The 19,962-nt window shown below is 37.5% G+C and overlaps 1 protein-coding gene and 1 pseudogene across 1 annotated transcript; both read right to left on the reverse strand.

Moving 5' to 3' along the window:
* Positions 1 to 3,271: 3,271 nt before the first annotated feature.
* On the reverse strand, positions 3,272 to 5,550 carry LOC104214649 (mitogen-activated protein kinase kinase kinase 20-like; annotated as a pseudogene).
* A 5,389-nt stretch (positions 5,551 to 10,939) lies between these two features.
* LOC104214646 (probable LRR receptor-like serine/threonine-protein kinase At3g47570) lies at positions 10,940 to 15,195 on the reverse strand. Its single transcript, XM_009764347.2, has 3 exons — positions 12,346 to 15,195; positions 11,519 to 11,975; positions 10,940 to 11,368 (listed from the first exon to the last, which is right to left on the reverse strand). Exons 1-3 carry the CDS (start codon positions 15,059 to 15,061, stop codon positions 11,359 to 11,361), a joined length of 3,183 nt encoding a protein of 1,060 aa, XP_009762649.1. The 5' UTR covers positions 15,062 to 15,195; the 3' UTR covers positions 10,940 to 11,358.
* Positions 15,196 to 19,962: the final 4,767 nt, after the last annotated feature.

Genomic DNA, 19,962 nt, shown 5'->3' on the forward strand with positions numbered 1-19,962 from the left:
CATTGATGAGAAGTCTCAATAGAAGGACCTCATATTATAGCAGATATGTCCATTCTGTTGTTGAGCAAACTGAAGGAAGAAACTTATCATCTTTTGCCCTACCAAATTTGCATCTACCACAAACTAAGGTCCCATATCATTATTTGCCAACAGGCATCAGCACACGACTTTACCTTAGGTGGTTAGTGGCAAAAACTTCAGCTCCAACTCAAAGCAATCTCCAACCTCTTGTATATCAATTTATCCATCAAAAGTTTCTTTATTTTTAGTTCACTTTCTTGTTTCCGTTCTTCTAGAGAAACGACAATACGAAGTAGTAAGAAACTCATCAAGATGGCCAGGAGATGGCAGTAATACGCGACCACACAGAGAAAGAGGATTTCACTTCCAAGTAACAACAGTGATGTAGACAGTTGTAGTACATCTTCATCCTCTATAGCTGAAAAAGGCCATTTTGTAGTATACATAACTGAGCAACGGCGATTTGCGCTTCCTTTGGCTTATCTTGAAAATGAGGTCATTAATCAACTTTTAGACATGTCAGAAGAAGAGTTTGGGCTGCCAAGTAGCTGCCCTATTATGTTACCATGTAATTCAATCGCCATGAATTTCATCATTTCACTGATCAAGAAAGGTGTAGCTGCTGGAGATCTACACAATACATTGCTCCTCTCAATATGTTCATGTTGTTGTTCAGCTAATTCATTGCACCAAGATTGGGAAAACCAGCAGCTTCTTGTTTGTTAAGTCACAATTATCATCTTGTTGTAAATGAGAGCTCAATATAGATTGTATAGCAGGTAAATAGTAGGCAATTGAAATCATGTTTTACGGATGGAATAGTGCATTTCTGAAAATTAACCTGATTTACAGCTTTCAATTTTCAACTTGCATGGTGTTAAAGAATATCTAATATTCTCAACCAGTGGCGGAGGCAGGATTTCCCATAAGGGGGTTCAAAAAATTCCGATAAGAGAGTTCAAAAGAGAAAAAATTATAATATTAGAAGAGATTGTCGCTAAAGGGAATTGAACTAGTGACCTAACAAAGCTTTTGAACCCTCTTGACCATTAGTCTATGCATTTTAGTTAAGTCAAGGGTAGGGGTATTCATAAAAACCCGAAAAATCGAACCAAACCGAAAACCAAACCAAACCGATCAAAAAACCGATACTTTTTGGTTTGGTTTGGTTTGGTTTTGGTTTTGAATTTTAAAAACCGATCAAATTTGGTTTGGGTTTGGTTTTAATCAAAATATAACCGAAAAAACCCGAACCAAACCGACTCTAGGAGTAGCTATTTCAAATTTATTATTACACCTATATATATGTATATTTTTATACAAAGTTTCAAAAATATTATGGTGAATGTTAATCATTTGCACTTTTAGTACAGTTCTTTACCTTTATATTCTAGTTTGATTGGTAGTTTTCTTTTGTTAAGTGTAAGAATCCATTTCATGTTAAACAAATATATTTTTAATTGAGTCCTTAAATTATTCATCACTAATATATTTTAGTAAATAATAGATTTCTCAAATGACAATTGATTTGATAGTGTTACGTTGAAAATATGGTCGCCGAAATATGTGTTTGGTAGTATATGTCTTATATTTAAGAAAAAACCGACAAATAACCGAAAAAACCGAAAAATCGACATAACCCGACATAAACCGAATCGAGAAAAAACCGATTTAATTGGTTTGGTTTGGTTCTAATATTTGAAAAACCGACTTACTTGGTTTGGTTTCTTTTTAAGGAAAAACCGATCCAAACCGAACCATGAACACCCCTAGTCAGGGGATTCAAAATACAATATATAGAGATACATAACAGATTTTGCCTTATATGTTCAGTGTATTTTTCCGGCGACCCCCTTCCGCCCCCTAAATCCGCCCATGTTCTCAACCTTTGGCTGGCACTATCAACAGGAACTTATTGCTAAAGGGTGCAATCGTCAGAAAAAACTTACAGATGAATGAATCATGCATGTTCAAGTCTTAAAACATGAAAATAACCTCTAAAGAGTTCAAATGAAGCGAACACATAAACTACATTTTATGTTCTGAAGATAAAGAAAGCCTTGAGCAGCACCTGCAATGGTGACAATGGTCTCTGCCAATCTAACAAACTTTTTATCAAGATCCAGAGTTATGTAAGTTGATTATTAGTAATATTTTAATAGTTTAAACCAAAGAGAAAGAAATTGAAATTCATGTTAGGCTATCCTCATCGATAAACACATGCTCTTCTTCACGTATACAATATCAGAGAACTCTGCGAAGACTAGTCCACTGGACTTGTGACAATGTCATTCTTTTAACTCCATAAGCCCTTGACTATATATTCTTGGCTTGACTGCCACTTTCTCCTATCCGGAAACTTTTCTTTATTCTTTTTTGTCTTAAGTATTTCAAGAAGCAACTCCTTCAATTTTCTCTTAAATATTTGATTCTTCTTCGATAAGATTGACTACATGAGAGGGGCTGAATGGTCAAAAGGAAAAATCAGCCACAGTTTTCTGTATTTTTCATCATCATTCTTGTTATTATTAGAAGCTCCTACAATGATTGCAAGAATATAGAACATCCAACATCTAAAATGGTTAACCAAAAGGTGCAGCGCAGAAATTTGGAAACGCCCAAATTGCAGAGAAGAAGATATATCGAAACCTAGCAGATGAATCATATTAACGAAACTCAATTAGAGAATCATGTATATTGCACTACTAGCTTCCATTTTTTGCCTGAAAAATAGATGCTCAAAAAGACAATATGACAAAAATCCAATGATGAACAAAAGACATGCTTCAGAATGTTTCATGCAAGTTTCTGATTTTCACTAGACGAAGCACGAATTCATGAATCTGCAATAGAGCTTACAGTTTGAAATTGGACTAGCATTGCACATTGAACAATGAAATAGAATAGAGTTCCTCAATCAATTTATCGGGGCATGTATTACAATGCTGATGCTAGTCATCAATGGCCAAAATACACATACAACAAGTCAACTTTCTTTCTAAGGAGTGTTAATAAACCATAAACATAAACAGTATATATTTTTTTAACTAAAAAGGGCTGCACCTGAGATCATCTCGGTCACAGACTGCCTACGTACCCCCACGAACAAATACTTAAGAGGGGATCAAGCCCTCACGTAGTTCTTAATTTACATATATTACAAACCAATGTTCTATAATCAATCTATCTATCTAATATTGTCAGGTAAGCGTTCCACGAGTTCTAGCCTCTTGTTTCTTCAGACTCTGCATCAATATTCTACAATCAAATCGCGAATGTGTGGCTGTGTCTTGAATGCTGTTTTTCGATGGGGTCTACGCAAAAGGCACAAGTAACCACTTTGCTGCTTCCTTGTCTTTGTTGCATGATCACGCCCAACTATGCCTTATAAAAAGGACACGCGGACATTGCAAATATAATCTGAGTATTTAGCCCAGAGTCGATCCCACAAGAAATTAACCTATCAATTACTTTCGTTAAACGTACTAAACTCTACGGAATCAACTTTCCAAACGTTGTCAATAACAATTGATGGTATCTCTACTAACTAAGAATGAATGTAATTAAACAGCTTAAAACTAACTATGATTTAGTTGTAAAAATTAAGAGAAGGTTCTAAGGCTATGATTTCCCCTATTGATGGAATCCCTTCCGGTTATGCTTAATATAGAATCACCAAATCATCTCTATAAATCATGAGCACTCCTCTTACCGTAAATCTCTCCCGAGTAATCATGATAATTTACTAGACGCACTCTCTCTAGATACGCTAGCTGGCTTTGTTTATTACAGCTCACTTTAGATTGCACCCAAGGCTTCGTTATTCATAACCCCGCCTTTAAACCCGCAATTATTGATCCCTCATATATTTTGGGAGTGGTGTTGTTCAACAATTACCTAAATATGCACTCTCTCCCGAGTTAGGCACATTAAATAGGCACAGCTAATTGAGGTTCCTGTCAATTAACTACAACAAGTATGTAGTTGAACAAATAGAGATTAAAATGGCAAACTATATTAACATAATCAAGAAGTTCATACTTCAATAGGTTTCATCAAACCTTAGAGTAAATATTTAGCTACTCCTACTAGTGTTCATCACTACAATAATCAAATTCATCACAAATCATAAAAACAAAAGGAAGAAATGAAGAACTTGATGTTGAATCCTCCTCGTTGCCTCTTGCCTCTCCTTTTCTTGCACTAAGCTATCAAAAGCTGCATAATCCCTCCTTGGGCGAGCTTGACCTTCTATAGGTTAAGTGATTTTTCCCCCAGAATTCCAAATTTACCCCTGAAAATTAATATTCCGGAACTGGGCTAGCGCGGCCGTGCTAGTGGGCGCTAATGGTCACGCTAATGCCCTAACATTCTGCCTCGACCATCTGGTCTAGCACGATCGCGCTAGTCCAGGCCTTCATTTTAATTATTATTTTTCTAGTCTTCTTGCATACTCAGCTCCTAGGGGTTTATTTTCTTGCTTCAATGTAGCTCCAATCACAGCTTTAAGGCCTCATACAAGCTCCTCACTCATGCAATGTGTGACATTCACAATTAGAGCCCGTTTTTCATCATTTAACTATATTATAACATTGAAACATAATTAAGCTGGGGCATAAACAATCGCCAAATTACATAAATCTAGCCTATTATTACTGCAGGCTAGACATTTTCGGCTAATTTCAAAAAGGAATGATTCAACAGCATGTCGGCTGTCCAATGTGAACTCGGATTCTTGACCAGACAACATCTCACAAAATCTTTTGCCTCAGCTGACAGTTTTGCATTCTCAAAATTTGGTTCCTCATACCCAATCTGGCGTAACACATCATTAGTTTTAGCATCAGAATTGGATAATTCCCAGAGGGGTTTCCCATTGATCAACTCGTCCACAGTACAACCAAGAACCCATATATCAACCTCAGGACCGTACACCTGCTTAAGCACGGATTCAGGTGCCATATACCTTTTAGTTCCTCCCAATCCCTGCTTTTGCGTCCAGCTCTGTTCCAAAGTCATAGCAAGCCTGAAATCAGTGATCTTGTCAATCTCTGTTGTATTATCAGTAGGAGTAACAAGTAGAACATTATGAGGCTTTATATCACAGTGAACGATTCCCGCGCCGTGAATGCGACTGAGACCTAAAATGACATTTTTGGTGTGTTTTTTAACTTCAATCTCTGGCATTCCTTTACCTGAACAATTCAACCGATCAACCAAACTTCCACTAGAGGCATATTCTAACAATAAGTTGTAGAGGAGTATAATGTCTTCTAACGTGACTTTAACACCAAATCACGGAATAACGTAAGCAGAGTCTTCAAACATCCGAAGGAATTCCCTTTCATCTTGAAGTGACTGTGATCGACTTAACATGCAAGATTTTACAGCAATCGGTGATGGAATTCGAACAGTACCAGCGTAATCAGTAGTATTATCAATGGAAGCTAAAGAAACAAAGCCAAACCCTCTTTTTCCCAACATTCTCCCTCTCTTCCACTTAACTTCTACTTCTACTTCTTTCGTCATTAGATTAAACTAGGTTTTTGCTGCAATTTCTCTGTCAGAATAATAAATTTGTGAATAGTCGTCTACTGTGTAGTGTAACATAGCTGTAAGTATTTGTTACTTAAAAATTTTATTTCCTATTTTGTTACCCTATTCCGCGATTTAATTCCATTCCGTCTCCTATTCAAGATTGGAGTACATATTTGTTTTCCTATGAAAAAAGGGAAACTAATATTATTAGGAAACTTAATTTCTTCATTCCGAATAAATTAAGAGTTATTTCCGATATTTCTTTAAGTATTCTGAACAGTTATTTTTATGAGCAAGTGAAAAGCATATACTTTATTAGATTTGAGAAAATTATTTAGTAATTGCTAATATATCTTAACATTTTATTTCAGATATTTCTTTTAGATAACAATTTTTTAGTAATCAATTACCTATTGTCTAATTCGAAATTTTTTCACCTATTATCTTGTAATTACTCCCTTCGTTCTAGTTTATGTGAATCTTTTTACTTTTTGAGAGTTGACTAATCTTTGAGACTAAATTGGATTAGATTAACTTAATATTTTAAATTTAAAATTAGATATCCAAAAACTATAGGAAAAATAATATAAGTTCCCATTTTTTCATATATCAATATGATGAAAAAATACCTTTCAAAATGCTGGTCAAAATTTACATAATTTGAATATCGAAAAACAAAAAGATTCACATAAACTAAAATGGAGGGAGTATAATTTAGTATTCTATTTTACCTCAAGATATGCATTCGTGTTTTTTTCTTCTCTTTTTGCATAATTAAAATGTAAACATGCTTCCTCTTTTTCTTTTTTTTGGTAATTAAAATTTTTACAATACCAAAACTGGAAGTATTACAACAGCCAGAAGAAACTAAAGTTTTTAAAAAGTCCAGGATTGGACATACAACCCCAATTCTAGATAAAAAAAACTAAATCATTGTCAATCCATCAAGATCTGCTTCACCTCTACATGATTCAGAGCATTGAGACATTTAGGGGTTGAAGTTTAAGTTATCTATTGCCTTTGTCAACCTGGGTTTCATCCTTCCTTTACAACATATTTCTTTGTAACGACTCAACCGGTCGTTTTGTATATTGTATCCCCAGTTCCCTATTTATTGCCTCTTCGATGTTCACTTATAGCTATGAGACTTGCTGGGGGTGGTTGGATTGGTTTCGGTCGGAGTGAATTGGGACACTTAGTCCCAAGATTAGAAGCTTAAGTTGAAAGAGCTGACTAGAGTTTGACTTGTGTGTAGACGACTCCGCAATAGAGTTCTAATGGTTTCAATAGTTTCGTATGGTAATTTTGGACCTAGGCGTATATGCAGATGTTGATTCGGAGTTCCGTAGGTTGATTTGGTGCTTTTTGACGAAAGTTAAAAAGTTGAAAGTTTGGAAGGTTAATAGGTTTGACCGATGGCTGGCTTTATTAATATCGGGTTCAGATTATGATTTTGAGAGTTGGTATAGGTCCGTTGTAGCATTTGGGAATTGCATGCAAAATTTGAAGTCATTCGGAGTTGTTTAGACTTGTTCGACGCAAATTTTGAATTTGGGAAATGTTCATTAGTTCATTAGGCTTGAATTGATGTGTGATTCGTAGTTTTGATGTTGTTTGGTATGATTTGATGCATCGAATAGGTTTGTGTTATATTTTGGGACTTGATGGTATACTTGGACGGAGTTATGGGGGCCTCGGTAGTGTTCCGAGTTGAATTTGGCTTGATTTGAGACTTGGTTATATTGTTGAGTCTGCTGAGATCTAGTGCTTTCGCACCTGTATTGTTTGGGCCGCAGAAGCGCCTAGTTGTCTGCAAATGCGATGATTGGCTAGGGAAGTTGGGTCTGTAGGTGCGGACATGGGAGCACAGATGCATAACTTCAGAAGCAGAACTTCTCCGCGGGTGCGGATATTGGCTAGACGAGCGGGGGACTGCAAGTGTGATTCTTTGTCTGCAGAAGTGGAAGCACAGGTGCGCCTTTAGTTCCGCAGAAACAGAATTGATGGGTCTTGAGTGGAAGCCGCATCTGCAATTGTTTTTTGTCAAATGGTTCGTCAGATTATGTTCCCAGTAGGGTGATTTCATTCTTGAAGGCCCAGCGGATGGTTGGGAAGGGTTGACTTTCTTATTTGGCCTTTGTGAGGGATGTTAGTGCAGAGATTCCTAGTATTGATTCAGTTCCAGTGGTGAGGGACTTTCCGGATATATTTCTTGCAGACCTGCGGGGCATGCCACCGGACAGGGATATTGACTTTGATATTGATTTGGTGTCGGGCACTCAGCCCATTTCCATTCCAGCGTATCGTATGGCACCGGCGGAGTTGAAGGAGCAGCTTCAGGAACTCCTTGATAAGGGGTTTATTCGGCCTAGTGTGTCACCGTGGGGCGTGCCTGTCCTATCTGTGAAGAAGAAGGATGACACTATAAGGATGTGCATTGATTACAGGCAGTTGAACAAAGTCACAATCAAGAACAAGTATCCTTTGCCTCGTATTGATGATTTATTCGACCAGCTTCAGGGAGCGAGAGTATTCTCCAAGATTGATCTCCGATCATGGTATCACCAGTTGAAGATCAGGGACTCAAATATTCTTAAGCCAGCTTTCAAGACCCGATATGGTCATTATGAGTTCCTTGTGATGTCTTTTGGGCTGACCAATGCCCCAGCAGCGTTCATGCATTTGATGAACAACGTGTTTCGGCCTTATCTCGACTCGTTTGTTATTGTATTCATTGATGATATTCTGGTATACTCGCATAGTCAGGAGGAGCACGCTGAGCATTTGAGAGTTGTATTGCAGCGGTTGAGTGAGGAGAAGTTTTATGCAAAGTTCTCCAAGTGTGAGTTTTGGATAAGTTCAGTGGCTTTTTTGGGGCACGTAGTGTCTAGTGAGGGTATTCAGGTTGACTCAAAGAAGATAGAGGCGGTTCAGAGTTAGCCCAGACCGTCCTAATAAGAGGATCTGATATCATAGCAGATATGTCCTTTCTGTTGTTGAGCAAATTGAAGGAAGAAACTTGCCATCTTTTATCCTACCAAATTAGCATCTACCACATATTTAAGGTCCCATATCAGCATTTGCAATAGGCATCAACATATGGCTTTGCCTAGAGCTGTACATAATTTGGTAAATACCGAATTACCGTACTGAATCAAAAACTTTGGTATTCGGTATTCGATATTTTGGTATTCAGTATGGTATTTGGTTTAAGTTTTAAAAAAGAATTGGTATTAGGTATGATATTTGATATTATAAAATGAAATACCGAAATACCGATACCGTACCGAAATATATATTATATTACACAATACATATTTTATTAATTATAATATAAATATAAGAAATCTAAAATTTTACTTTTCTTTATTCTCTAAGTTCATCAATTAACTCTCTAATTGTTTTCTCTCTCTAGGTTGGTATTTGTTGGTAATGGACAAAACTTTTATCAATAAACGTTTTTAGTTTTGTACTTTTGAGTACTTTAATTAAGAATATTATTGTCTATGACTCTATGCACTAATTAGTAATCACACCGAATATACCGAAGTTACCGAACCGAATAAACCGAAAGGAGAAAAACCGAACCATACCGAATTTAATTAGGTACGGTATTGGTATATCATTTTACAAAACCGAATACCGAACCGAAATGTCTAAATACCGTACTGTATCGTACCGACCGACGAACACAGTTAGCTTTGCCTTAGGTGGTTACTAGCAAAAACTTCAGCTCCAACTCAAAGCAGGTCTCCAGCCTCTTGTATATCAATTTATCCATCAAAAGTCCCTAAATTTCAAGTTGACTTTCTTGTTTCCATTCTTCTAGAGAAATGACAATACGAAGTACTAAGAAACCCATCAAGATGGCCAGGAGATGGCGAAAGTTTGCGGCCATACAGAGAAAGAGGATTTCACTTCCAAGTAACAGCAGTGATGCAGACAATAGTAGTACATCTTCATCCTCTATAGTTGGAAAAGGCCATTTTGTAGTATCATAACCGACCAAAGGTGCTTTGCGCTTCCTTTGGCTTATCTTGAAAATGAGGTCATTAGTCAACGTTTAGACCTGTTTGAAGAAGAGTTTGGGCTGCCAAGTGGTGGCCCTATTATGTTACCATGTAATTCAGTCGTCACGGATTGCATCATTTCATTGATCAAGAAAGGTGCAGTTGTTGGAGATCTACACAATGCATGGCTCCTCTCAATATTTTCATGTTGTTGTTCAACTTATTCATTGCACCAAATTGGAGAAACCAGCAGCTTCTTGTTTGTTAAGTCATGATTATCATCTATTGTAAAGGAGAGCTCAATGTAGATTGTATAGCAGGTGAAAAGTAGGCAATTGGAATCATATTTTACAGATGGAATAGTGCATTTTCTGAAAACTAACCTGATTTACAGCTTTCAGTTTTCAACTTGTATGGTATTTACCTTTGGTTGGCACTATCTGCTAATGGGGGCAATCGACAGAAAAAACATACTAATGAATGGATCATGCATGTGCAAGTCTTAAAATATGAAAATTAACTCTAAAGAGTTCAAATGAAGCGAACATATAAACTTGTATATTTTAAGTTCCGAAGATAATGCAATCCTCGAGCAGCACCTGCAATGATGATTATTAGTACTCTTTTAATGGTTTAAGCCAAAGAAGAAGAAATTGAAATTCATGTTAGGCTAGCCTCATCGATAAACACTTGCTCTTCTTTACGTATACAAAATCAGAGAACTCTGCCAAGACTAGTGCACTGGATTTGTGACAATGAGTACAAGTTCATTCATTTCACTCCATAAACCCTAGAACAGATGTTCTTGGCTTGACTGCCACTTCCTCCTATCCGGAAACTTTCCCTGTCATATGTATAGGTTCTTACTAGAAAAGTAGATTGTTATAGATTATTTAGAATTGCCTTGTTTCTTCCTTATTGTCTTCAGTATTTCAAGAAGTTACTCCTTCAATCTTCTTTTAAATGTTTGATTCTTCTTCGACTACTTGTTCAGCTAAGATCGACTAAATGGGAGTGTAGCTGACATGGTTAAAAGGAAAAATAAGCCATGCCTTTACTAGAGCTCCAACAATGATTGCAAGAATATAGAATATCCAATATCTAAAACCTAGCAGATGAATCATATTAACGAAGCTCATTAGAGAGTCATGTATATTGCACTACTAGCTTCCATTTTTTTGCCCGGACTATAGATGCTCAAAAAGACAACATGACAAAAATCCAATAATGAACAAAAGACATGCTTCAGAATATTTCATTGCAACTTCCTGATTTGCACAGGAAGATAATTATGAGATGCAGAAGAAATAGTCATGAATCTGCAACAGAGCTTACAGTTTGAAATTGGAGTAGCATTGCACATTGAACAATGAAATAGAATAGAGTTCCCCAATCATTTTATCGAGGCATGTATTACAAAACTGATGCCAGTTATCAATTGCCAAAAAAACATACAACAAGTCGCCTATCTTTGTAAGGAGTGTTAATAAGCTATAAACATAAACAGTATATTTTCTTAAAACTAAAAGGGGCTGCACCTGAGATCATCTTGGTCTCAGGCTGCCTACTTACCCCGCCAACGTAACAAATCCTTAAGAGGGGATCAAGCCCGCACGTAGTTCTTAATTTACATTTAGTACAAAACAATGTTCTATAATCAATCTATCTAATGTCGTCAGCAGCGTTGCACGAGTTCCAGTCTCGAGTAAGGCCACGTGATGTTGGCTCGAGATGATTTATGATGAAGGCTTGAGTTTCCATTTCAAATCCATCACCTTTTATCCAGCATTTAAACTTCGCTGAAATATAACGTACTTTGAATAACATATATAAAGACTTGGCTAGGAGAAACTAAAGTAATGCAATTTCTTATTACTTGTAGTTCTGTGCATATATACTAGCCTCCATCAATACAATTCTGAAGATAATACCTTGATAAGCTTACTTACCATCTGATCTTTTTGGTACTATTATTTCTCCTCTTAGATTGTAGATATAAATTCTTGATTGTATGAATCTTGTCCAAAGCTATACTTATTGGCATCCGATCTCTTGGCGATGAGCTAGAACATAAAAGTCCAATTTTCAAGATTGAAACCAAGCATCCTTCTATCATAGTGCTGGCATTTAGCTGGGATATGTGCTCATCATCTTCAAGTATTGCCTTTTCTTCCAAATCACTCGCATTGTCCTCTTTTTTGCTGTTTTCTTCATATGCTAAAAGCAATGCTGGATCAGCAATCTCCATAACATGTCTAGGCAAAGTGGTTTTGACATATTGGTGAATATTCAGGCCATCTTTGAATATTACATCGGTTGGCCTTCTACCAGTGAACAACTCTAGCAACATGATACCATAGCTATAAACATCTCCAAAAGTGGACACACTTACACCTGATCCATATTCTGCAAGATAATGATATGTTGGGACATTGAGAGAGTTTATTTTTTTCATTAAATACTGTGAGCATCGGAAAGACATATATAAGGTTGAAGTACACAAATATTTCATTTTACATGTTAGGACACCTGATAAGGGACGGGCGGATGCAACCTGAAGGTACCAGGTTCATCTAAACCCACGAGGTATGAAATTTTGTGTAAAAATCTGCTAAAATTACAAAAAATAGTAGATATGTACCTATAACTTTAAAAATATAACGTGTACGGGTTCAATGCTAGGAATCTTAAAGATTGAACTCATAGAACTTAAATCCTGGATCGGCCTCGGAAATAGCCATTGTGCAAGAGAAATCAAAATGAATTAGCGACATACCTGGTGGGATATAACCTATAGAACCCTTTAGTGCAATAGAAGTCTGTTTATTCCACGATTCATTTGACTTGAGGAGGAATTTTGCCAATCCAAAATCACCAACATGGGCAGTCATCTCTTCATCAAGTAGAATGTTGCTCGGTTTTAAATCACAGTGAACAATTGGTACTTGGCAATTGTTGTGGAGATAATCAAGTGCTGAAGCAACATCTATTGCTATGTTTAGCCTTTGGATAATGTTGAGGTATTGCTCATCACTTTTTGAGTGCAACCAATCATCTAGGCTTCCATTCGCCATGAATTCAAATACTATGCATTTGAAGTCATTACCTTGGTAATCGATGCTTGAACAAGCAGCTACGATCTTAAGGAGATTACGATGCCTTATACTTTTCAAAACTCTACATTCATCCAAAAAGCTTTTCAATGCACCTCTTTGTCGTAGGTTCAATACTTTCACTGCCATAACTTTATCAAAAACCTGAAACTGTCCTTTGTATACAGAACCAAAACTTCCAGTACCAACCAGATTATCCTCAGAAAATCCATTGGTTGACTTAAATATATCTTGGTAAGTTATCTTTGCTGCCAAAGATGGATCATTAGCTAAAGTTGGTTCGTCATCATCAAAATGTTCAGATTGCCTTTCTCTTGAGAACCGTGCACTGAGATCTCGCTTCCTAATTACTATATAGCAAGCAGTAAAAGAACACAAAAGTAGAAATAAAAATGTAACTGAAATAATAATCGCTACTTTTGTCCTTGAATGAATGTGTTTCTTTGATGCTGGATCTTTTTGTGTAGGGCATGCAGGAAAATTGTAGTTTGGAGGACCTCCACATAGTTTACGATTCCCTGAAATTGAAACTGCACTTTCATTCACAAAGATCCCTTCGTTTGGTACTTTGCCTTCAAGTTCATTGAATGAAAGATCAAGCTTCCTAAGATATGGAAGTTTGCCAAGAAACTCTGGTATTCCTCCTGAGATGTTGTTGTGTGACAAATCAATTTCTTCTAAAACTCTTAATCCTTTCAAGGATTCAGGAATTCTTCCTCGAAACAGGTTATTATTCGCGATGAAGCGGTATAAACTGACACAGCTGCTGAGTGTGCTTGGAATTTCACCTGATAATTTGTTATGTGAAATATCCATTTCCTTGAGATTTATCAACTTTCCCATTTCAGCTGGCAAGGAACCGGTCAAAGAATTATTCGCTAAGGCCAAAGAAATTGAAAGTGAAAAAAGACCTGCAAGCTCCTTTGGTATGGAACCAACAAGATTATTTCCAGTAAGGTTTAGTACTGATAAACTGGTACACTGTCCGAGCTCCGGAGGTATGTTCCCTTCTAGTTCATTATCCTCAATGTGTAAAGTTGTTAGAGATGTCAAGTTACCAAAAGAAGATGGAATAATTCCTGAAAACTTGTTTCCATTCAATTCCAATCCTTGTAGGTGTCGAAGCTTACCTAAAGACTCAGGAACACTGCCTCTGAAGTTGTTATTATCAAGCGATAAACGTGTCAAATTGACAAGGTTTCCTAGTCCAGCAGGAACAGAACCAATTATCCTATTATAACCAAGACCAAATATTTCAAGTCTCGTGGAAAGGTTACCGATGGTTTTAGGCAGTTCGCCGCCCAATAAATTGTCCTCAAAGCTTAAAACTTGAAGACTTGTACAGTTAACTAAGAAATCAAGAAACCTCAAATCCTCATTCCTGTTGCTCCCAAGACTATTGATCTCAAAATTGATCCTGTACAACCACTGTAATTGTCCTAAACTTGTAGGAACATTTCCAGTGAGGTTATTTTGAGACAATTCAATAACACTAAGTTTTGAAGCATTTGATAAAGAAACGGGAATCGATCCAGTGAAGTTGTTCACAGCAGCAGCAAACACCTCAAGATTTGGAAGAGTTAGGCCTATATCTGATGGAAGCTCTCCATACAGCAAGTTTTGAGTAACAGAGAAATAGTAAAGAGAGGAAATATTGAAAACAGATTGAGGAATTGTACCATTCAACTGATTTCCATAAACTTGGAAGATTTGCAGGTTTGACAAACGGCCAATATCTTGAGGTATTTGTCCTTGAAGATTGTTAATGGCAAGGGAAAGACCACGAAGCGACGAAAAGTTTCCAATCCAAGATGGGATACTTCCAGTGAGATTGTTGCTTCCAAATCCTAAATAATTCAACTTTGAAAGTGAAATGAGTTGATCGGGTATTTTACCAACAAGCCTATTATATTCTAGAGCAAGTGATCTAAGTTGTTTACAGTAAGTCAGATTAGAAGGAATGGTTCCAGTAAAAGAATTCCAAGTGAGATTGAGATGTTGCAGCTGAAGGAGGTTGCCAATTTCCATTGGGATTTCACCATAGAAGCTATTATTTCTAAGATTTATGGATGTGAGAAACGTGAGATTCCCAATAGAAGACGGTATAGAGCCAACGAGTTTTTGTGATCTCAAGTCAAGAATCATGACTCTTTCAATGGAGGGGTTGCATGTTATGCCTGTCCAATTGCAGTAATGGAGAGAATTATTCCAAGAAGCCATTACTTGGAATGGATCATTTGTTATTCTAACTTTCAAGTCTAACAAAACTTGTTCATCACCTTTAAATTCCAAGCTTGAGACAGCCATAGACATAACGAGAATTGAGCAATGGAAGTATGATAGTACTAACCATTTGGAATTCAGACAAGATTCTTCCATTTTTTGTTAGCTAGGACCACAATAAGACAATTTCTTCTTCTTGCTTCAACTTAAAAACTTGTATACCAATAAATGCAAAGCTGGTCATGAGATTCTATCTTTGTTTGAATTCTTGTTTGACTAGTAAATACTACCATTAAAAGGATATTTTCTTGTTCAGTTGAGCTAAATGTGAGGAGTTGCTTTCTATCAACATTCTTCAATAAATACTGTGTTCACTTTTACTTGTCCATTATACTAAAATATTATATTTTCACTTTTACTCGTTCATTTTTGCAAATCAAGATAAAGAAAATTGTTTCTTTTCTTTTCGTGTTTTACCCTTATCATTAACTACTCATTTCCCAAATTATTTCTCAAGATCTTTTGAACTGTTATCATTATTATAGGTAAAATTATGAAATACATACTTTTTTTTTTAAAGAAAGTGCAAAATCAAAAGTGGACAACCAAAAGTAATAAGAGGGAGTATAATAATGAAAAGAACTAAATATCTCTAGGATATTACCTACTTGACTGACTTACTAATTTAAAACATCATGCGAAAAATATCGATCTTTAATTCTCAAATGAATGAGCATTTTCAATTCAAACTTCCAAAATTTTAAAATATATAAATTTCTTTTAAAATGGAATAAATAAACATTTGAAACAAGATCCCTAAATAGATTAAAAATGAATTTCATGCGCTTAGGAAAAAAAGTCCTCTAATAGGGTTTGGGTGAAAGAGAAATTTCACTGCCCTCTTTCAAGAAATATTAACCGTCTGATATGATATTTTGCTGTAGGCATTTATTGGCAGGTGTGCATATTAGTAATTTTCCGATTTGGTGGGTTTGCATTTATTGGCATACAAACTTTGCGGATGCCTATTGGTCCTAAGAGGACAATTATTGCAAAGGATATTTTTTTTTTTTTTTGAAATCTGGAGAGCACAGCACAGAAAAATGAGAACCCAGTCCGTAATACGTGACCAATTTGCCTTGGGCACACCCATTAAGAAAATATGAAATTCTAGATAAAAGTAGTTAGTATAATTAAACTACCATTAATTAAATATTGCGGCATAATTTTATGTGAAGAGTAAAAAGACTTTTTAGGAATACTTATATAAGGGTAATTTTGAAAAAATAAATTAAATTTTTTCTTGATTAGATAAATGAACACTTATTTTGGAACAAAATAAAAAGGCAAATTGATAACTTATTATGGACCGGAGAAAGTAAATCAGTATAAATTAGATAAACGTATATTTTTAATTGTTCTCTCTCTTTCTATCTATATATATATATATATATATATATATATATTAGCTTTTACCGACCGATGATTTTGTAATTGCTCAAATAAGTTAAAGAAAGTCATTGGTGGGTTAGTGGTTACGCATCCTTTTCAAAGGATTAGATATGTCGTTTTCAACATTAAATGCATAACTAAGATGTATTTAAGTCCATGTCTTTTGTTAAAGAAAAATAATATAAGTAATTATATTGGTATAACATCATGTCTTTTGTTAAAGAAAAATAATATAAGTAATTATATTGGTATAACATCATTATAAACACATTTCCCTTTACTTCCCTTTTCCAATTTTTTTAGCATTGTTGAATAATTAGTATGATAATCCAAAAGTTTTAGCCTACTCCTATTAGTTAAACTTTTTCCTTTTTAAAGCATATATGCACCTTCCGACTCAATTAAATACATTCTAATTGAACATAGTAGGAGAATTTCATCCCTAGTACAATCCTAAAAAAGGTAAAAATCCTCCTTTCTTGTTAATTGCTAATCCGCTATCGACGTCGAGCGAGATATGCGCCGTGATATCTGGTGCGGCGCGTATATCACGGCCCTCTGTCAATTGTGTGCAGCCGTTACCACGCTTTTCGAGGTCTCGTGGCTCGTTCTGGGTTCGAGGAGGTGTTGTCTTATCAGGCTCGGTGGCGAGCACTTTGTCGGGCCTTGATGCGAGAAGTTTCCAGGTTCGATTCTGATCTCATGTAGTCATATCCTAGCTTCGTTTGACCCACCAGGAAATCGGGATATGCGTTAGCCCCGGTTTCACCCGTATAGTCTCCTCGTTTCTACAAGAAATGATAGTTGAACCCCGGTTCCTTCCTTCGTATGTTATAACCGAGATGACGGATAAGACGAAACGTCCCATCAATCACGTCGTTCTGATTTCGGATACATGTCCACCATGAGGTGATCACATTCGAATATGAATTGTCGCGTATTGATTACATTTTTTCCTATAAAAACTTTGACCTTTTATACCTCTTTCACTTTCCGGCCCTAGCTTTTACCTTCAAATTTTCTAACGGCTCTCAACCTTTTCCAATCTTCATATCTTCATCTTTGATCTTCAAATCTTCATACTTGTTCTTAGATTTCTACCCAGATCTTCATCCTACCTTCATACTCTTTTCTTCAATCTCCATACTTGTTTCTTTAAACCTTCGTACTTTTTCTTCAAATCTTCATATTTTTCTTCTAAATCTGCATACTTCCCAAATTAAGATGCCTAAAACTTCCAAATCAGTTCCTTATCAGGCTGCTCCTTCATCTTCCTATCCGAACATAGATATTAAGGTGGCTTCTCCCGAGGTGGCTTCTCCCGAGGTGGATGCAAAGCTTTATGCTCGGGGGCTGTTCAATTGACGATGACTTCAAGGTCGAGAAGGCCTTCGCAAAACAAGACCGGGGACGAAGGATCACAGAAATACATATGCTTCATTACTGAAGATACCCTTCCCATAGTCCGAGAGGAGTGTAAATGGGAAGGCAAAGATATGGTTGTCCCCGATCTTGAGGACCATATTACTACCCATGTAGAGGGGTATTTAAGTGTTTACACTTACCCCTTCATGATGGGCCCGATAGACCTAGTAATCCTGGCCTTTTGCAAGAGGTACGAGGTGTGCCTCGGGCAAATCCACCTGTCCTTAGAGGATCGTGATCCTCCTATGTTATTTTATGAATAAAACTGAATCCCCTTGGTTCACCCTCGGCCACCTACTCCATCTGTATAGTCCCCGAATTTTCTGAGGGTGACTAATCAAGCTCTTTTGCTGAGCCAATAAGTCTCCCTTTTCGAGCATCGACAAGGATCGAGACCTAGGTTGTCAAGGGTGTTTTGTTCGGGTAAAAACTGAAGATCTCATCCCCTCCTAGTTCCTGCCATTCCCCGAGAAGTAGAATACATCTCGTTAGCATAGTCTTTCCATAAGCGTCAACCATCCTTTATTTCTTTTCTTATCACCAGTATTTACGGTCGTGCGGCTGTTGCTCGGGTTCCCAATCTGGTCCCTCGACTCAAGGAGTGGATCGAAGGAATCTACAAGCAGATGTCCTACTATGAGCACGCATGACGCAAACTTTCGAGGGCAGATGGTAGGCTCGTTCTCATGGTAAGACTTTTCCCTCGATAGTTATTAAAACGCCCCAAACTTACATAACGTTGACATTTTTCCTTTCTGTCACAGGTTTTCCTAAGACCACCGAACTTAGGCCACTGGATGGGGACGAGGATGCGTCCTTATCCGTTGATCCCTCCATTTCGGGACAACCCGGGACTGCCGTGGGGGAGAAGAAGAGGACAAGAAAATCCTCAGGTTCCTCGGACCCTGAGGTGAAGATTAAAAAAAGAGCGGCCACTCGGGTTCGTAAGCCCGAGAAGAATACTAATTCCCGGGTACCGGACTCAAACTCACTTCACCGGCTCAGGGATGAGTCTGAAAAAGACGATATCTTTGTTACTCATGGATCGACCCCTATCGGGTAGCAGGCAGCAACCGAGGAAAGGAGCCACGAGGCCAATTCCCTTCTGACTCGAGAGGCCAAAGTTGAGACGGGGGTTGTAACCTTCCGAGAAGCCGATTTTGTTCCGAAGGAGGCAACCGGCGTGATAGACATCATCGATATGCCTTCCTACACCAAGTCCATGCTTGAAGAGGCTCAAGAGGGTAAGGAAAAGTCAAGCGAAGGAGTTTACGGTGCGGATGACCCTCTCCACCCATTCTTCGATGGCATGGACATATCTACTGTGGAAGGTTTTTCCGGGTTAGGCGACCTGGAGATCCTAAAGAAGGATGTCCCCTTGAAAACTGGCAGGGCAAGTTCAATCCCAAAACTGGTGAAAGTGTTTCCCGTACCGAGCGACGCTCGACCATAAGAGAACAATCATTCTTACGGTGTCGGAGGATGCTCGGGTTCTATCCGCTCCAGTAGGCTTAGACAACTACCTCTGATGCCTGGTGACCGAGGAGGACTAGGCAAAGATGAATGAGGTGGGCGCATCAAGTCTCTTCAATGAGGCACATCATGCACTGAATCGGGTAAGACATCAATACTTTTACAATTCCTTATGAATTCCCCAAAGGTTTGATGTCTCTTACTGTTGTCATTGTTTTATAGGCCTCGGTGCTTCACTATAAGAGCTTCTTCTAGTATCGCTTGGAAATCAGCTAGCTCAAGTTCGAGCTTAAAGAGCAGATGCAAAAAAAGGACATGTACAGGTTGCTCAGTGAGCAACAGGACGGGGTCGTCAATGACCTTCAGGCCGAGCTAGACAGGGCTTAGAAGGAAGCTTCGACCCTGAAGTGGGAACACACCGACTTGGTTGAAAAGGTAAAGGTCTTTGAAGATAAGAACGAGCATCTAGTCACGATGACTAACAACTCAACTTCGCAGGTCCAACAAAAGATGGATCTGATCGACTAGGTGCGAGTCGAGATGGATGAGGTCAAGGTCTAGAACGAAGTGTGGAAGGGCAGGATGGACTGACTGGCCTCGAAGAAGGAGGCTGCAAAGGCGGAGTTAGCATCGGTGGAGAACCAACTTCAGGTGGCTAAAGTGAAAGCTGGCAAATGGTCTTAGATAAATGACAGTCTTCGAGCATA

Source organism: Nicotiana sylvestris, chromosome 6 (assembly GCF_000393655.2).
Source record: "Nicotiana sylvestris chromosome 6, ASM39365v2, whole genome shotgun sequence".
NCBI lineage: Eukaryota > Viridiplantae > Streptophyta > Magnoliopsida > Solanales > Solanaceae > Nicotiana > Nicotiana sylvestris.

Excerpts from the sequence above, each read along its gene's own strand:
- LOC104214646 (XM_009764347.2), bottom strand. The coding sequence starts at position 15,061 with ATGGAAGAATCTTGTCTGAATTCCAAATGGTTAGTACTATCATACTTC. Across the intron at positions 11,976-12,345 it reads TATAGGTTATATCCCACCAG|AATATGGATCAGGTGTAAGT; the intron begins GTATGTCGCTAA and ends ATTATCTTGCAG.